This window comes from Engraulis encrasicolus, chromosome 20 (assembly GCF_034702125.1).
Source record: "Engraulis encrasicolus isolate BLACKSEA-1 chromosome 20, IST_EnEncr_1.0, whole genome shotgun sequence".
Lineage (NCBI taxonomy): Eukaryota > Metazoa > Chordata > Actinopteri > Clupeiformes > Engraulidae > Engraulis > Engraulis encrasicolus.
In genome coordinates, this window is record NC_085876.1 from 38,133,631 (window position 1) to 38,153,952 (window position 20,322).

The 20,322-nt window shown below is 42.7% G+C and overlaps 1 protein-coding gene across 3 annotated transcripts in view; it reads right to left on the bottom strand.

Moving 5' to 3' along the window:
• The window catches only part of col22a1 (collagen, type XXII, alpha 1), a 131,223-nt gene that overhangs the window by 69,159 nt on the left and 41,742 nt on the right, over positions 1-20,322 (bottom strand). For 2 of the 3 annotated variants that reach the window (XM_063185913.1, XM_063185912.1), the window contains exons 5-15: positions 14,664-14,775; positions 13,697-13,820; positions 11,215-11,490; positions 10,070-10,150; positions 8,797-8,913; positions 8,288-8,332; positions 8,054-8,116; positions 7,440-7,478; positions 3,597-3,650; positions 3,060-3,113; positions 2,248-2,301 (exon numbers count right to left, since the gene is read on the bottom strand). In XM_063185913.1, the coding sequence (XP_063041983.1) occupies positions 2,248-2,301; positions 3,060-3,113; positions 3,597-3,650; positions 7,440-7,478; positions 8,054-8,116; positions 8,288-8,332; positions 8,797-8,913; positions 10,070-10,150; positions 11,215-11,490; positions 13,697-13,820; positions 14,664-14,775 (1,019 nt within the window). The remainder of the gene's footprint in view (positions 1-2,247; positions 2,302-3,059; positions 3,114-3,596; positions 3,651-7,439; positions 7,479-8,053; positions 8,117-8,287; positions 8,333-8,796; positions 8,914-10,069; positions 10,151-11,214; positions 11,491-13,696; positions 13,821-14,663; positions 14,776-20,322) is intronic. The other variant, XM_063185914.1, reaches the window with a different exon arrangement.

Below are 20,322 nucleotides of genomic sequence, written 5' to 3' on the forward strand. Positions count from 1 at the left end.
CACACACACACACACACACACACACACACACACCATCAGGACAGAACGTGTTACACAGTCCACAATGAATACAAAGCAAAGAAAATCATTTGGGACACATGTTAACCTTACTATCATGGTCTCACATGTTACTATCATGACCTCTACGTATATACACACACATACTGATCTACGTCAACAACATGGCTATGGACCAAGTTGGGAAGAAGAAACTCCATGGAACATGAAGTCTCTGGAGGCTTTTGAAATGACCTTTTGAAATGTCTGAAGGTTTGTATTTTCTTGGTAGGTCATAGAAAGGATATACGCATGGCACTTTGTGTGATCAAATCAATTCAGTAGAATCTATCTCATTTTATTTAGTTCAATGAGCACACACATTACACATCACAGTGTAGGGCTACTGTACTTTACTGTCAATTCTCTATGCAACAACATCACACAGAGGATTGAAAATGTGTTTTTCCACACACCAAGTGTGCAAAAGGTAGCTTCCAAATTCAATAATAAAAAGGTTTTAAAAGCTTCTATATATTATGAAGCATACTGAAACCGTGTTAAGTTCCATTAACTAACTGGTGACTGCCTGGTTGCCTGGGCCTCATGTTCTCAAAAAAAAAAAGCTTTAGCACCTGTCTCCAGGCAACCCTTCAATCTGACCCCTGACCTCTTCACCCCTGGCCCTCTCCTACGCACAGTGTGAACTTCCTTTTCGGGATGACTGTTTCAGCCATGGACGAGTCTTTGGCCATAACTTAACGGCAAAGCAAACATGAATGCTAGCACACTAGCCTAAATCAAATGTTTCCTGTAAAAAAAAAACTCTTTCAGTGATATACAGTGTATGCACAAACAAAAGCAAAAAATATAGTGTGATCATATATGGAACTTCATTGTATACTTTGCAGATGTTCATTAATAAATATCTCTTGGTGTTGTTTACCCAATTTATCAAATCCTGTTAAAACGGCACATCAGCATGGGATAATGCAATTATCATTCAGTCGTTTTGGATGACCCAGTATTGTTAGTACTCTTAACCAACACTAGGGGGCACCAACAATCAGTAGGAGAGAGTCACATCAGGTTAAGATGAAAAAGCCCTTGGCCCTTGATCTGTTTTAAGGACATGACCTGATCTCTGCAGACTTAAAGACAAACAAAACTGCCCAAACCATTTGCTTTTGTAGCTATGTCTGAACATCTGCAAAGTCTGCAGAGTAAAAAAGAAGCCTGACATAAAACTTGAAATTCGCAAACATAAAGGGCAACTGACTGTGCAATTGGACAATATCATCTAAATGTTAAGTGACTCAGGAATACTTACTACCCTTTATTATGTGAAATAACACTTTTGTGTTATTTTGTGTATGCACGGAAATGTCATCCAATTCAGCACAATGGCCTTGGTCACATGACTGTCACATTTCTCATAATGGACTGCAACTAGGCATGGCACCAATGTGACACGTGAAGCCCATTCCCCAGTCATTCCCAATGATTTGTAAGAACATAACTCTGAACCCCTGACACGAGCAATCTATGTGTTGTCTTCCCCATTTTCTCTCTGGACGCCTCACGTATCCTGTTTCCCACGGGAGTAATAGGGCCCGACTGTTTTCCAGTCCTCCCACATAACCCATTTCAACACCTCCGAGAGCTTTGACAGGTTTTGACAGCGTTTCCATATCAAAGACAAAACACCTAAATACTATATTACCGTATCAACCACACAACATTACAATACTACCGGTATATTACATAATATCACACACACCAGCAGTCACTTTTCTCCAAAGCAACTTACGGTAGAGGACACATATGATATCAAAGATGTGCAAAAGAGAAAGTGGAAGCAAGGGTATGACAAAAGACAGCGGCATTGACAGAGATAGTGACAGTAACATTCAGAATGACAGTGGCAAAGACAGTGACGGTGACAGTTTAAGGAAGAAAAATCCGCACTCACAAAACTGCGTCTCATTATTTATTTATATTACCACCATGTCCAAAAAGCAAACGCGTTTCGGCTATCAAGCCTTCATCACGCACTGATGAAGGCTTGATAGCCGAAACGCGTTTGCTTTTTGGACATGGTGGTAATATAAATAAATAATGAGACGCAGTTTTGTGAGTGCGGATTTTTCTTCCTTAAGTTGATACTTTTTATCTTGCACCCAAAGACTTTCGTTTTTCCAAGAAGTTGAGCGCGTCCTTTGCCAAAACTTGAAGTGACGGTGACAGTACCTGAGGTCCGAGAGGTCCAGGTAAGCCCAGCTGTCCAGGTGCTCCCTGCTCCCCCTGTTACACAACACAACACACACAGCTGGATCAGAGAGAGTAGAGAGAGAGAGAGGTTCCATTGGCCCATTGTTTCCTGGTTCTATTATGGCCCCCCTTAGGCAGACCTAGGCAGACCTAAGGACTGTTCTATTCATTGTAGGAGCATTATGACACGCCCCTTTAGGCAGACCGGAACCTGGTCGCGTTAGGTGCCCATAGAAACCTATTATGTTGGCATATCTCTATACTTAAAGAATCTCTGGCTGGATCTTTCAGACAGGGGTATTTTCAGGGTCATGGACCAACATCAATGTGGGGTTTTGTCCGTTGCAATGAAGAAGACCATGTTTGACAGTCTTGACATATTAAAAGTTTTCAGGTTCATCTCACATTTTTTCATAAAGTGTAAATGCTGAACTACTGCAGTTTCACGACTGACTTACGTACTTGAAGTGGTTCTTAAAGGGGTCACTGCGTTCCTCTCAGACTCATTAAGGGCATTTAAGTGCGAAAAATATGTCTTTAAAGTAGAATGGTGGCAGTTTTTGGATTGCGCACAAGTCATGGAAAGTCTTTTATATTCATCCAAAACATCTTTTATCAGTCTTCCATGTGAAATCAGAATACTATGTGTATGCAACTGCATTCACGGACACAGCAAACTATATGTCTGTGGTGACAATTACTGTACATGTGTGTGTTTATTTGTGTATTACATGTAGGCCTCTGTAGTTAAATGAATGTATGTATCTCTGAGTAGGTCGAATGGCACTCACTCTCTCTCCTTTGTCTCCAGATTTGCCTAATGTCCCCGGAAGACCAGCTAGTCCCTGAAAAAAAAAGAAAATAGGGTAAGCTCATAGCAATACAATCAATCATCAATTGAGTCAAAGCTTAAAAAACAATACCTGAGCATGTGAAGCCGTGGCTGGTTTAGTGTAAAAGAACTCACCTTACCACAGAGCAGTTCAAGGTCCATTATTTGAGAGTAAAATGTGTAGGCCTACAAATATCTAGTTGTCTTAAATACTATGTAAAATGTATGTCAAGTAACTTTCAAAAAGTTGGGTGTACAGGCATCTAGTTTAACTACAGTAGCTTAAAATGCTCAAGGCAGCTCATATGGAATGTTGTAGGGGCCTCTCTAGTCTAAGTGAACATTATGAAAAAAAGAATAAAGTTTGTGAAGAATTCTCCAACAGAGTTCGGAACTCATAATGCTGGCCAATTGTGGAATAATGATTGATTAAGGAAGGTGTGCGTGATCACTTAAACACGAAGGCGTGCTGGGATGAATCAAAGGCTTTGCTCACCGGCTCTCCTTTGATTCCTCTCTCCCCGGACTCCCCCCGAAGACCAGGGTCTCCCTGCAGAGAGGAGATGACAGGTTTACTGAGGAAGGTGACATTGATGATTTCCACGCAAAGAGAGAGAGAGAGAGAGAGAGAGGGAAGGAGGGATGGAGAGAGAGATGGATGAAGAGAGAGAGAGAGAGAGAGAGAGAGAGAGAGAGAGAGAGAGAGAGAGAGAGAGAGAGGCAGGGCGCGTAAGAGAGTGTGTAAGTGTGTGTGTGTAAGAGAGAGAGAGAGAGAGAGAGAGAGAGAGAGAGAGAGAGAGAGAGAGAGAGAGAGAGAGAGAGAGAGAGAGAGAGAGAGAGAGAGAGAGAGAGAAGAAAGTACTGCCACCAGTACTGTGGCACTGGACTGATGCCAACAACAGTGATGAAAAAAAGTGTGAGGATATGACAAAAGCATTGAAACATGTAAGGCCCGCATTGCAGTAGCCAACACTTAACACCACCACACACAACACAATAAAAACCACCCCAAAACAATGCAGTTAGTGACGGGACTGTGACGGACGGCCCACTGCTGCAGTCTCGTAGGCCTCGTAGGAACACAAACATGCACGGACAAACACAACACAATGGACTGCAGACACTTAGGTGCAAAAACAATGTAAGAAATGTTAAACTGCCAGACCTTCCACAATACAGGGGTTATGTTTTCAAAAGCAAGTCAGCAAAATAAGTGTTCCAAAAGACTGATGAAACCAGTCCCAGACCACAGCACTTCGAAGAAGACAATGGCCTGGGTTCTTTTTCCTTTTGTCTCGTCTTTTCTTTTGTTTTCCCTTTTTTTCTTTGCTACCGTGCTGCCATGACACCTCCATTGCTATGAGGAAGAGTCCCACGGAATTCAAAGCATTAAAAAGAAAAGCGAAAACTTTCTGAGGCTACTTTAATTACAAGGTGAAGAAGGGGTACAAACTCTTGGCAGTGGCGGAGGGAGGAACTTTAAGCAGCCTCGAGGATCTCACAACCTTTAATTACAGTAGTACATACATGCTGCCGGGGCTGGCGAGGCCCTCCTTGACGCAAGCAAGCACACAACATCACCCAGACAACGTAACATCACATCACCGACAGCAGAGGTGCATCTTGCCACCAGGCAAGGCAGGCAGCCGCTTGGGGCCCCCAAGCCTCTAGATAGTGAATAACAGCCCACACTTTACCACAGTAGTGGTGATTTTGGTTCAAATGTTCATTATTTTGCATTTTCGCTTGGGGCCCCATCTGACCTTAGAATCGCCTCTGACCGACAGTACATTATATACGCAGGGCCCCTGACAGCTTTGGATGGACACAGAGCAAAGTCGTCCGAAAGGGCCACCCAACCAACCCAATACATGAAAACCCAATACTGCACTCCCCCTGCACTCTCCCTGGGCCGGGCCTGGGACAACTGACCCCTTTGCCCCCCCCATGTTAACTTCCCTGTTTATACGGTACGTATACAGTATTTAGCTTTCGCTTTTGTCCTCAGGGCTGATGTCATTTGCGAAAGTTACACAAGTTAGAAGTTGGGGTGTGACAGTGGGGATGAATGGCAGGGTGCTAAGCAGTGGTGCGAAAGGACTTTGCCGTTGTTGTTTATGTTGATGTGCTTTGGGACGGCAGATGCCTTTGGTCTAAAAGAGAAACCTGAAATCCGTGAGACTACTTCAATCAAAGTTGTTCAGTATGCACAATCACTGCAAGTGGTGGAAGAAGATAATAAGGATGGCTGGCTTTTTAAAATTAGACACCTCACTGCTTCCCTTTTCTCCACCGTTATGAAAAATGTGCTTTAGTTGCTTACAATGACAACAAATACACAGGAAAAGGAAAGCCCTGCTCTTGCTCCATTCAAATGGTAATTTGCTGAGCAGCAATATAACTTTGCTGGATGATGTTTACGAAAAGCAAAACAGGAAAAACATTGTCACAAAGTTCTCAGGGAAATGCGATAAACAAACAAACAACTCAGCTTTTTATGTAGTAAATGTCCCTCTCAAACTTTTATATTCAGAAAGCTTCGGCACTCACAAACCAAACCAAAAGTAAGAAAAGTCCACACATGCCTGATATGAAACGCTTAGCAAAAGGATAGCTCTCATACCAGTAAGGTTGAGAATAGTCTTCCTGATTTATCATAGCATTACATTCTTCCAGGAAATTCCAGCGTTCGGGAAAAGCAATGGACACATTTTTCTAGTCGTGGCCGACTGCCACTATCCCAACATCACTGCAGCCTATAATGACCATAGTTTCTGGGGGGATCTTTGAGACATACTTTGAGCCCTGTTTCTTGTCTTGAGAGCACTTGAAAGGATGGTGGAATATGCACATACGTACAACATTGTCCAGAGCACTATGCTAATCCTATACCACTGAGTGGTAATAAATAGAAAAAGCTCAATCCACAAAATGGACTGGCATCTTACACCTCCCATGCCTGTTTCAAGATCTACAAACCAACAATTTTATTTTTTGGTCAAACGCATCAGGTGACAATGGCATCAACCACAGCAAGCAACCTTCACATCATCAACCCTGCGCTTCCCCCTTTACACATGCAACTAGATAAACATGGTTAATCGCTGTAATTTAAAAAATACAGCGCTTGGGCGCTTTTTATGTCAAGACGTGGGCAGCCATCTTGGCCTGGCTCACAGCAGGCTGGTCGTCAAGGGAAAGATAGGCTAGGCCCGTGATTTGGGTTTCGTAATTACACCCCAACTCTGTCAACTCTCTCTTTCTCTCTCTCTCTCTCTCTCTCTCTGTCTCTCTGAGGAGGGCGTAGATGTGCTTGCCCTCTCAGTCTCAGTGTTTGGTCTGTACGTTGACCAAGGCCTATAATTCTGACTATGAAGACTGTGGCATTCTTTTTCGTGCTTTCTTTAAATATTTGAGACAGATATGAGGCTGTGCTTCCGCAAAATAGGTCAGGTTTTCCCCCAAGGTAATGGTGTTTCTTATCAATGGAGCGTATAGCTGTTTGTCCAAAAGTGGCATTTGAAATTGATGTCTAGCAGTCTAGACAGGATGTGCACATACACACCTTTAATCTGCCATCCCACACAACTGGAATAGCTTAGCTTAGCTTCTGTGTGGCTAAACATCACCCACCACAACCTTCACAGACAGAGCTTATGCAGCAGCAAAAATATAAATGATGAATTGCTTTATTTATGTAGTACGATTGTCTTTATCTTGTATTTAAATGCAGGTAGTTTTGCCTTAGGCTAACCTCACGCCATGCCTCTGGCATGTTAAGGTGTCGAGAGAGACAGCCAAGCTAGTTACTCATAGTATTAGGATGTATTCTGAGGCTAGCTGACAATTAGCCTACAAGGAAGGAACCTACATGTTTGCATTCACTTGAAATCGCTACAGCTCGCAAACCTAGCACTCTCCACTGCAGTAAAGACATAGTGAGACATAGTATTCCATAGTATCCTCTTTAACAACATCTAAAACAGTATATGTATATGTGATTCTCCTTCCTAATAAAAGCTCAGTCTATTCCACATTCAATCTTATACAGCAGGCTATCTTATCATTGAGGACAAACCATTCTTTTGAGGAGACCCATTTTCTTACCTCCACCAAGGAGGTTATGTTCATTTCAGGTTAGTTGTTCATTTAATTAAAAATGGACTGCTTGGTGGAGGTCTGCCCTCTCCGGGTGCTTATACAGTTAGACAGTTGAAGGATCGCCTACATGTTTGTGACAAAAGACATAAATAGCCTACTTGACACATGCTGGAAGTGAGACAAGCATGCAACACACAGCATCCACAATGGAGTGTGCTCGATAGAGGCGTGTACTTACCTTGGGACCTCTATCGCCTTTAATAGAGGTGGCTTTGCCCTGCAAATAATCAATCGACATGGATCAATTATTGTCGAGGCTCGAGAGAGATAAGAAAACGAGAAATCAGCAGCAACAGACAAGATCAAGGGAAGAAGAAAGCAACAGTAAGGCTATTCCAACTAAATACCTAACTAATCATGTATAGCTTGAAGTAACATATGTTGAGCTGTAAATACAGTATGTTAACTCACTTGTACATACGTCTTTACATGTGTCTTTACAAACCAGAAAATAGATCTGAAGTGTAGCTTCTAGTTTTTTTACAATTAGCTTAACTAAACTGTCCACAAGAACATTTTTTAATGCATAATAACAATAAATGGTATCACTTTATTTGGAGAATATACACAAAGAGAATGTATGGAATGTGTTGATGTTCCCAGGACCTAAATTAAACCTCACATTAACAAGAGAGGGGAATGGACTCTAAATTGTCTTTGTATCTACGACCAGTATGGGCATAGGTCCATCCAAATAAAGTGTTACCAAGACTTGTGATACATTCACAACTCAAGACTTGTGATACATTCACAACTTAGTATGCAACGGTAAAGATTACAATGTTTTCGTACAGTTTCTCCTTTTTGTCCCTTTTGGCCCTGACCTCCTGCGGAGCCTTTGATGCCAAGGTCACCCTGAAAAAGTGCACGCACAAATGGGGTGTCAACATTCAGCACGAGGCATAATGAATGTATTCAAAGTGGTACTCAGCCTTTGTAGGCTAAATATCGTACGGCCAACATTATATTATTGTCTTCATAAAAATAGTGAATAAGAGCAATATAATGCTTTAATTAAAAAATGACCTTTTGGCCCTTTGCACCCTGGATACCATCTGGACCAGTGTCACCCTGTGAAGCGGATAAGATACGAGGTAGGAGAAAGCAGATGAAAGCAAATAAGGAATCAGAACTCCCTTGCATCATTATTACATTCATCAGTATCAATGGAAAGTATTGATGTGGAGCAAAAACAAAGTCTTAATCACTTTCAAACCATTTTTTTTTGCCACTCAAATACTTCATTGTTGATAACAAAAATGTAAAATCTCATGCAAGTTCAACAACATGCAACATCATAGAAATTGAACTGAACAGTATAGAATTGAATAGAATAGAACATAATATAATATAATAGAATAGACTAGAATAGAATAGGATGGAATAGAATAGAATAGAATAGAATAGAATAGAATAGAATAGAATAGAATAGAATAGAACAGAGCAGAGCAGAACAGAACAGAATAGCATATTGTCTTTTTTCCACATCTAGGGTTGAGAGGTGTCCTTTGACCCCTCGAAGCTGAGAGCGGTACCTTCTGCCCAGGGGGGCAAGAGCAGTTGACTGGCTCGGGGCCTTTCTGCTCCACTACGGTGGGAGTGGGGGTGGGAATGGCCACCGGCGGTGCCTCCGTCACCACCTTTTTAGGACACTACAACAGAGAGAGGCATCGTGACCACCTTTTCTAGGACACACACTAGAGCAGGGGTGATAGTGAAAAAAAATCCTGAGCCTGAACTTTTTTCCCTCCTCTAACGACGACGACAAGATACTGCATAGTGACGTAACATACTGTAGGCCTATTTTGACACATTATTCAAACATTTAATAGTCTGTGTATGACCATTATTCAAGGCTGATAGTAGAAGAAAACCCTGAACCTGTAGCACTTTCTGAGATAAGAATAACCTAATGGCTAATTCCTATCAATGTTTTTATTTTTGCAAACTTTGTCAAGCCTGAAATCAGGCATGGAGCCTGAATACTATCACCCCTGCTAGAGACAACAAAGATGGCAGAGGTGTCAAAAATCAGGTACAGAACTGGAAAACCCAGCCACAGTTCTTTTCCATCCAACCCAAGTGACTTCACTGAGCAACTGTCTTAGGAACTTCATTGTGGTCAGCTGATTTAAGGCTGATTCTAAGTTCAAACTTGTGGCAGGGTTTTTACCATGCTTTCTGAACCTGGGATTGACAACTCGAAGATCGAAGGTGAGATGAGCTTGGGACTGACAAGTGGGCCAATTCACACGGATGATCGAAATGTGTCGCATGTGTTTGCAGGTGAATCTGAGAGAGGAGGTGTTACCAATAACAACAAACCTGTTCCAAAGAGCAAAAATGTGTGCAACGTGTCATCAAAACAAAAATCTCACATGTGGCTTTGTAATGTACCTGCTCAAATGGGTATGTTTTTTTGTGTGCACTGTCCCTGTTATAAATATGCATGTGTGTGTGTGTGTGTGTGTGTGTGTGTGTGTGTGTGTGTGTGTGTGTGTGTGTGTGTGTGTGTGTGTGTGTGTGTGTGTGTGTGTGTGTGTGTTTTTATGTGTGATCTATGTTTACTCTGCTATGTGACCTGGTTGTTGTTTGTGTGTCAGTGGCAGGACGTTGTAAATATCACTTCTCACACACACTCTCTCTCTCCACAAACACACACGCGCGCGCGCACACACACACACACACACACACACACACACACACACACACACACACACACACACACACACACACACACACACACACACACACAAACGCACAAGCACACACACACACAGACACACAGACACACATAGACACACTTACCGGGCCACCAGGAATGTCACAGCAAGTTTCCAGCTCTGCTTGTTTGCCGTCACAGTAGATGACCATGCGCTGGAGGTCAAACTGCAGGGGCAAGAGTGGGGAACAAACAAGGCTCATGGTCACAATATTCTTCCCAGATATAAAAGAACAGGTTGCCATGTGCACTTATCGCCTATGCAATGGTGTCATGGCATCAGTATGCACTTACTTATGTTCTAATCAATGTAGAATCGTAGATGAACAATATTCTATACCAAGTACCGGTAAAGCCTGGCTCAAACTACACGATTATCGGCCCGATTCTCGGCTGAAAACCCCCCTTACGACAATCGGTGGAACATTACCCCCCAGGACCATCGCAAGCGATTGTCGGCAAAGATTTCCTCGTCGTGTGCGACGTTCTGAGATAAAACATTGGCAGCTCACAGAGTCGCCGATCGCAAATCGTAGAAATCAAACAGTGTTTGATATTTGCGACTGGAAATAGAACGTCGGGCATTGTCTCGGTGGCTGCAAGAAGCGATAAGATTGACAGTTGCGATTCTCTTCTGGTGTGCGGTGCACCCCGACGTCAAAATCGCACCCACAATCGTGAGTCGTGTAGTTTGAGCCTGGCTTTTCAATGCGGTCTGTTACAGTGATAACCTCATGGGAGAGTTGACTCTGAGGAAAGCGTAGGTGCGCCAAAACGTCAGTCATTTTGTGCACCAAAATAATAAAAAACCTCTAAAAAAGTGGTTGAGTGCCCCAGTCATCCCTGGGTCTAGTCACTCTGAAGTAGCCCAGCTTGTCTTTTTAACCTCATGGGAGTAGTTAGTGTCTCAGCCTGGTAATAATAACCTTCGTATAACCCAATTTGGTAATGATGACTTGTTATTAACCCATTGATGCTTAAAGGACGTGCAAAAAACGCCTGCTGGGAATGCCTAAGTCCTTTTTGGGAAAGGTTGCCTTCAGCCTGTACAAAACTAAATATCTCAGCCTCTGAAGCACATAAAAACCATAAACTGCATTAAAATGCTTAGACCCTCATCTTGCATTGGAATGTGTTCATTCAGCTCTAACATGCCAACATTTTTAATCAAAAATGTCTCAGCGTGGTAGCCCATTTTCGACAGAACACCTCCGCCACCACAACCACTTACGTCAATGGGCACACTGTCGTAAAGCCTCTTCCCGATGACCGTCTTGCCCTGGATGTCGATGTCCTCGCGCTCCTCGATGGGAATGGTCTGGATGAGCTTGCAGTCCAGGTAGAGGGAGACGTTCCTGGCCTGCACGCTCAGCCCGATCTTGTGCCAGTTGCGGTCAAACAGGTTGTCCACCTCGTCGTTCTTGAAGACGGCCCGGACCGCGTCCTTGGTCACGCCCACCGCGTTGTACTCCACCGCTTTGTTTTCCCCATCCAGACGAATGGACACCTGATGATGAGGATGAGGATGGGGATGGGAAAGAAAAATGTATTCAATTCAATTCAATTCAATTCATTAAAACTTGTTGGCCGTTGGGCCTACTTCAGGCAACTCTTGCATAGAGTTGTCACGCCCTGATGAAGACCCTGTGTGGTTGAAACCGGTTGTCGTTTTTAGTTATGTACCCCAGTTAAAATAAAGGTTTTTAAATTACAAAACACCATACTACTCCTTGTCTCTGTGCAAGAGTCGCCAGAAGTAGGCCCAACGGCCAACAAGCTTTGAAGAATGGACTTTGTCGTTTAACTTCAAGAGCACCAGCATCGTAGTATACTGTCTAACAAAGAAGAGCGCTCAGCATCTCTCCCTTATATCAATTCAATTAAATTCTTTATTAAGGGAAAGCCCCTCTCTTTTTTTTCGAGGGGGTCCCAAAAAAAGCTACATTAGCAAGAAATGTCCCAGGTTGTGGAGAAATACTTTATATTCTGCTGTCACCAAAGTGAAGAGACTGCATTTCCCTGCTTTGTTTTCTCCGTCCAGACTAATGGAGATGGGAGACCGGCTGATGATGAGGGGTGGGTAAAAAAAAAAATCAGGAAATCGAAGCAAGTCACATAAAAGAGAAATGTCAAAGTCCAGTCCAATTCTGAGAAGACTGTGATCTCATACTAAGATCAAACATGGTCAGATGCCATTATCCACCTGTAGAACCAACTGCCCTTAACATTGATACTTTCAAGAAGTATCCTTATGTTCACAATATGGCATATTTATTTGTTTTACCTACATCTCTACTCTATTGTAATAATACTACAGGAGACCTGATAACGACGAAAGAAATTGTATAAACAGAGTCACATTAACCAGAAATATCAAGGTCCATTCAGGTTCTGCTATGACCAAAATTGTTGAGTCTATATTTCACTTAGAGATGCACCAGATCCTGATTTTTAGGATCCTGTCGGATACTGGATCCACTGCTTAAGATCCTACCGGATCCGGAACCGGATACCACATCCTACGAAAGGGTTGAAACACATAGCCAACTTGCACACGTCGGCCATTTTTATTACGTAGGCGCAAACTATTTTTAAAATTCATTGGCTTACTGCCACACTGCCTTCAACGGCCGTTCCACTCCATGCAGCAATTGGGGTTGTGAAAGACTGACTGAAAAGCCTAGGCTACGTAAAAAGTAGAGAAGCCCCAGATCCTGATTTTTAGGTAACTGCCGGATACCGGATCCACTGCTTAAGATCCTGCCGGATCCGGATAGTCTGAAAAACCCTATTATCCTGCCGGATCTGGAACCGGATCTTGGATCCTGTACATCTCTAATTTCACTACTGTGCAATACGCCTCAGTAACCAACTGCCCTAAACATCACTACTTCCAAGACGTACCTTATTTTCACATGTTTTCACTAGATGTTATACCTGCATCTCTACTGTACTAAAACTATTTTATTTGTGTTGCATGGTTTACATTCTGTTTAAACAGAATTTCTCAGTTGATTTGAGTTTGAAAAAAAAACTTTAAATGTCTGCATAAGTTTCTTAATAATTGCATTTTGTTCATGTAACTACATTCAGATAACCTCCATATAAAATACACAGCACAAATACATCTACCTCACTTTGCTTCATGAAGAGTACAGTGTACACACATAACATGTCTGAACAGTTTCCTTTAGCGTAAAGACAGGATTAAAAGACAAAGAAGTGTACAGGTACTTAAACAGTAATTTAACAGAAAGTGCAGTGGATTAACATCTTAGAATCAACCCGTTGATCCATGACATCTACAGTACAAGTACTTGAAATACTTATTGAGGTAAGTGGTTTTTATACAGCCTTGCAATGAGTTTTCCAAAACAATGCAAGTGTTGTTCATCAGCTTGTAACAAGGTGAAAATCACTTCTGGTTACGACTGTTGAGTATGTGTGGAGAATTGGGCAATGTGCTGTAGTCTCATGAACACCGTTCCACCTGTGGAACGCTGAACTAGTCATTGCCTAGTCAAGACTTCACTATGACTACTATTATACTACTACATCACACAGAGTCTTATTACAACCCAGTTACTGCCATTCAGGTAAGAGACAATTTATAACAAGGGCCATGTCTTTAAAAGTTTAGGTTTGAATGGGAGGCAATTCCGTTTGCAAACTGCAAGGTGAGAGAGAGAAAAAGTAGTGTTTCGATTGCCCACCTGTGGAATGCCATATTTGTCGTAGATTTGCCACAGATACCAGTCTTCCCTCCTGGAGGTCTTTCTGAACTTGAACGTTGTGACAAAGGCATATTCCTCTGGCAAGCCCTGAGAGAACACAGTCCTGTTGTGGAACAAGAAAGAACAAGTGAGTGAGTGAGTGAGAGAGAGAGAGAGAGAGAGAGAGAGAGAGAGAGAGAGAGAGAGAGAGAGAGAGAGAGAGAGAGAGAGAGAAAGAGAGAGAGAGATTCTTTACCAACTGCTGCAAATGTGGCCTTGAGCTTAATTCAAAATTTACTTGTTTTTCACTTGATTTACTACTGTACATAACAGACCTGGTGCTTCACAACAAAATAGTTAAATAATGGATACATCACTGCATTTGCATACTAATAAATTAGTAGCTTTGCAACTGCAGCATTTAACTAGTACAAGTCGTTTGTTTTAACATGACAGTGCAGAAGGCCAAGTCAGTGCAGAAATGCTGTTTATTGTAAAACAATGGGCAGAGATAAATGGATGTTCTTTTCCCATCCTACCCATCACCTAGGTTACATTTCACAGTATTGTACTGTAGAGCGACATGCCACCAAATGCGCTCATTTTTCATATTTCACATTTTCTTCTAGCCATTCTCTGAGTCTGATATCACTTCTAGTTCTAAGCTAGCACGTATCATTGCAATGTTTGCTTGAAGGTACAAGGTGTGCTGCTAGACTCAAAAAATGTCTGGAGGAACAAGAGAAAGATAAAGCTCAATAACTCAAGGGTATATAAGAAATATGCTTATTTCCAAAAATGGTGACATGATGCATTAACATGGTTATCAACAAAGCAACATAATGATGCATCATAAAATATAGTCTCACTTTGGGCTTTTCTCACCTATTTTTTTTGGTTAATTTTACCATTAAGGCAAGACCATTCACTTGAGCAGCCAGCATTAGCTCCTATTAAAGGCACTTACTCAGTCTGCTGCACAATGGGCATGGTTCCCAGTCGCACGTAGGAGCTCTGGCCAGGCTCATCTCGGGTGCCCAGGATGTCTCTCACGTTAAAGTAGTCCATCAGGTCAAATCCTACAGACACATGTGTTTAATAAAAAGAGAATAGTGAGAAATCAATGGAACATTTCAATGTGGCGCTTTCAACCGATTTCAAACCTGTTTAACCCATTTAAGCCGTGATCTTTAAAAAAAAATACAAAATAAAAATACCGGCTTTCCGAAACACAAAACACTTGTACTTGTACGGTATATTCTTTCGTGTATTAAACACAAAGGTTGCATTCCATTATCCTAACACTCTTCCTCGACCTGTGGCTCCATGGAGAAAACAATACTCCCCGCTGTCGACCCTAGTAGCCATAACCACTTTTAGGGGGCTTTTCCCCATTCAACAACAAAATGAGAAAATGACCTTTCAATTGCGCTTTTGCAAGATAATTGAACTAAACTTCTGTCTGCAATGACATACAGTGACATCATCACGAGGCCACAAGCACAAAGGAGGATGGGAGTAAGGATAATGGATATAACTCAAGGCCAACAGGTAGAGCCATTATGGAAAAATGATTTTGCAGAATTTTATTTTAAATCACGAAATGAAATATAACCAAGACAGATTTATATTAGGGATGGGCATAATAAATTGTGATAGTTATGCAGAAGGCAATAGGATGAAACTGAGGTGGAACTTGAGATTTTTGGCCAGAAACTGACCAGACTGTCAACATGTTATGGCTTCAAGGATGTCAGGTCACTACTGCCACTATTAAATCCTGATTGATGTCATGATTTTGATATCAGAATATAATCACGATTCATTTTGATTTATTGTGCAGCTCTACCAACAGGCCTTTGTGTCCTGCAGTGCAGACCACTAGATCAGAGAGACTTAAAGAATCTCTGACTAGATGGCGTTTGACATGGTCAGGAAGCCAAAATGTCCTTCCTCCATTAGATATGGAAATCAGAAAATTAAACCCACCTAGCAAATGGAACACATCAGTTACCGTATGTATTCATTCACACACCTTGAATTTCAAAAAGTGGGGATTTGTCCAAGAAACGGGACTGTAATCAGGACTGTTATTTTCTAAATTCCAAAGTGCAGACCATGGCAGCAGACATACACGTACCAGAGGACCCATCTTGTCACTTGGCTGTGATGCTCACTCACAGTCACATTCTTGAGAAGGCCTAACGGTCCCCAACAACAAGACTTTTCATTTTTGTGTGCTGTTAATGCTACACGTGTCTATCTCGTGATGACTGTTTGCGTCGCCTTTGATTGACACCCGTGCAAGTTTGCGGCGAGAGAATACAGCCTCTTTTCCGTACGGAGCAGCATGTAAGATGCTGTTGAAAGGCGGTAAATATGGAGCAGGGAGCAGACACACCCTGTCATCACAGAGAGGGCTGTACTTATGGTCCAGGGAAGGGAACTGCTGATTTCAGTCTCATTATTACTGAATAAGTGAAAACAGAACTTGGGTCTTTTTTTTCTCTCCTCTGTTTTGAGATGATCAGTCCCACTAATTATGTTCTTGTTTAAAAGGATGTTTCAGATCCACTGCCAGCCAGCCAGCCAGGCCATACGGACTGGAGTCAACTTCACGCTTGCCTCAGAAATAAGCAGCAGCTGCCACTGGAGGAAAAGATATACCACACATGCAATTATGATACTGGCTTTTTGAAAGTGTGTGTGTGTGTGTGTGTGTGTGTGTGTGTGTGTGTGTGTGTGTGTGTGTGTGTGTGTGTGTGTGTGTGTGTGTGTGTGTGTGTGTGTGTGTGCGCGCGCGCGAGAGAGAGAGAGAGAGAGAGAGAGAGAGAGAGAGAGAGATTTAGGTGACCTCCGTTTGATGCACTGCACTGGTACCAGCAACAAACAAACAAGTGTCTATGGCAACAACAGCTGGGCAGTGCAGTGGGCGTTTCCAGCTGCAGTTTTGGCAGCAGCTTTCACTTCAGGCTGGCCTTGTGGCTAAGGCTGTACATTACTTCTTCTAAGGGGGAAAAAACTAGACCAGATGGTCCTATATGGTTGCATGTGTCCATCAAAACCCACAAATAACACAATCTCCACTTAAAAGGATGGTTAGTTTCGTCTGTTTTCCTCTAGGTATTAAAAAATGGTAGGCATTCATTACTCACCACCCTTCTGATGCCAGAGGAGTTATACAGTAGCCTATTTCTTTTGTGGGGGAAGGTAGCAAACAACAAGTAGAGGCTTAACTTGTTATTTGTTGAAAATTGACATGAGCCTTGTATTTTCACTGGCACAGGACTGCTACTGTTTAAATCATGTAGGCAACTTTCCTGTCAGGCCTTCCACTGAAAGCCTTTCTTTTACCTGATACTAGCAAACGTGCATTCATCCCTGAAATGTGTTGTTCAAAACCATATTCAGAATCAGATACCTTGCAATAATGTTTTTCTTGGCCTATATTTTCCCTGATAGCCTATGTACAGTGGGCTACTTCATTACAAATGCACTGTATTTTTCTCAGAATCCTGTAGCTGATATCGAGACTGAAACCCCCGATGATCAATAAAGTAACTCCACTGAAGCTCTAGTGTGAATATTATGGCGCGTGTGTTTCTGTTACTCCTCACCGTGCAGATGTTAGCTTCTCCGCTCCGTAGGGCTAGTGCCCAGTAGCGCAAGGCAAGTGCTGACCTGTAATTTGAATTGGCAGCGGGAAGCATGTAATCATCCCTCCCCAAATGCTATTTTGATCCGGCGACCAAAAAAACGACTGGGAACGCCACCAGTTGCAGTTGTGCCTGGCTGTGTCGATATAGGAAGAGTGCGCGCGCTCGCGTTTTGGACCTTGGCAACGTGGTGGCAGCTCAAGAACTCAAGCAGCAAGCGCAGCAAGTGTTTGTCTGCAAATGTAACTAGCATCAAGACACAGTAAGTTCGCTGCCGCGTGGCTTGAAGAAGTGACAGACTTAAAGAAGTTCAAGTCAGGCTATCTCAGTAAAATTTAGCTTCTTTTCTACAGGTCATATGTTTTCTTATAATATAGGCCTAGACACGTGCTACAGTATAATAGGCCTACTCTTCTAATAGTCATATTCGGCCTTACAGTCATCAGGGAACACAGGGTATTTTATGTATTATTTACGGTCTACTCTATTTACCTTGATAAGTCTATGGTAGGCCTCCAGACATGTTTTCCTAGAAGCCTACCGCATCCATAACTTATTTTTTTCCATTCACAGGGATTGAAGTGTTCTCTGAAACCTTAGGCCTACTATCTATGAGTTGGTGTTTCTTAAAAACATCACTTAAATTTGTAGTAGGTCAACACTCAACAGTGAATAGACCCCAGACATACAAATCAGGGACTTTTTTTTTTTTTTTTGAAACCGGGACAATCCAGTTTGAGCATGCTGTTCTTCCGCAATCAATGTAAGTCAAATTAGCTCTATAATTGCTAGAAATCCAATTAGCACCATGTCTTCTTGTATTTTACTGAGGAGGACAGACCACCAACATCGAGGGGATGCCCCTGGAAATCAGGGCCATCTGCCTGGCAACCCTAATATAAGATGTCTACACATTCATAACATCCTCCCATGGTCAATGCAAGTTGCAAACCCGTACGCATAAACATGTAATTTGGATAGTCTGCTAGACAATGGCATACGGAAATGATGTCAGTCACCCTGTTAAAAAATCGTGCAGACATTTGGATTTATCATGTGATATAGACTTTTGCGCGGTCTCATGTAGTTTTCAGGGCAGAGGGGTTGACCACATAATTAGCATGGGCCTGGCTCAGAACGGATGTGAGACGTAGTCTAGCGTGGCGGCAACCTACATAACAAACATCTGGCCACCCCAGAACAACCAACCAACTCCTCATTGTTCAGGCGGATGGAGCAACCTCAACCAACAACCTACAAACATTATCCTCCCCTGAAGCCATGCTGGGGGGTAGACATAGGCCAGGGTTTCCCAAACTGTGGTGCGTGCACCCCTGGGGGTGCGTGGCCTGCCACAAGGGGGTGCGTGAGCTAAATTGAGCAATGGCGGAAATTTGTGTTTTTATACAGCATTAATGAAAATGAAGTACTTTTTAATTGTATGGTGAATTGTATGCTTGAATAAACATCAAGTCTATTAGAAATGAGGATTCCCCAAATGACTCTAAATAATGTGCAATGATTTTTGCACTGAAGCCATATTTGAGTGGCCATCAGCACGCCAAAATATTCGCTTAGGGGGTGCACAGACCACATTGAAATGTACAAGGGGGTGCACAAAGAAAAAAGTTTGGGAACCACTGTCGTAGGCTAAGGCCTCACACACTGACTCGCTCACCACCAGACACTAGCAAGTACAGATTTCTGCTCGGGCCTACCGGGCCCAGCCCCAGGGGCCCAAGAGCCAAGAGGGACCTAAAGTCAAAGCCTCCGTGCTACAAACAATTTCAATTTCAATTTCTTTATTAGGGATAGCCCCTTGAGAATGAGATGTGCCATCTCGTTTTCGAGGGGGGTCCCAGAAGACTTCATGATTGGTCTATATTTATGTTCTCAAACTGTGTTAAAAATTGCCCTTTTAAGTTAGCTATCGCATTTTCAAAATGTCTTGTTGGACAAACCCCCAACAAAAAAAGGATCTTTTACCCCTTATCTCAGAGCATATGTTATAGCCTCACTGCTACCAAAATTGTAATGGTTATGCCCTAATCTTTTATTTAAGGCTCTTGGTAGGCCTACTGTCATAACAATGTTGTTATGATGTAGTTGAGTATTTTTCAGCAAATAGTGAATAGGCCCGCCGGCGACCCCATCTGCACTAAGAGGCTACCATTCACTTTACACCCAAAAACATTCGGAACATTCCGATGCCACAAAGGGGGGCCTTTCTTGTTGCCTGGCCCAGGGGCCCATGGAGCCATATACTCCATCCCTGGGCCTTTTTTATTCTCCTCAGAATGCAGTCTAGTCTGGTGGCTTTTCATCTCAGTGCTGTCACGGCTCTGAGTGATTTTGCGGTCAACTTCACACCTCTAATCACTCTACAAAAATCCCAAAGCGCCCTTGTGCAAGAATACAGTACGCTGCTCAATCATGCATTCACACGGCAAGTGAAAACTTTAAAGTGGCCCAGCACATATTATGCTATATAAGCTGACAGCTGCCATCACAATTATGCTATTCGAGTTTCTTCTCCTCAGCCCACAGTCTCTCTCTCTCTCTCTGTCTGTCTCTCTGTCTGTCTCTCTCTCTCTCTCTCTCTCTCTCTCTCTCTCTCTCTCTCTCTCTCTCTCTCTCTCTGTGTCTCCCTCCGCTTTTAGATGACTAGGCCTACCATGGTATCGGCAAGCACAGTAGGCTACTCTGTCTGTCTGTCTGTCTGTCTGTCTGTCTCTCTCTCTCTCTCTCTCTCTCTCCGTCTCCTTCCTCTTTTAGATGAATAGGTCTACCGTGGTATCGGCAAGCACACACACAGTAGGCTACGGCAAGCCTACTCTCCTCTTTGTCTGTTTTCGCTATTAGCATGATGAATTTGAGTGGGAGGTTTCGGACAGGAACCGTCATCCCCACTGGCTTTAAGACAACATCCTACCTATCTTCCCGGCTCTAGCAACGGAGTACAGTTCAGGG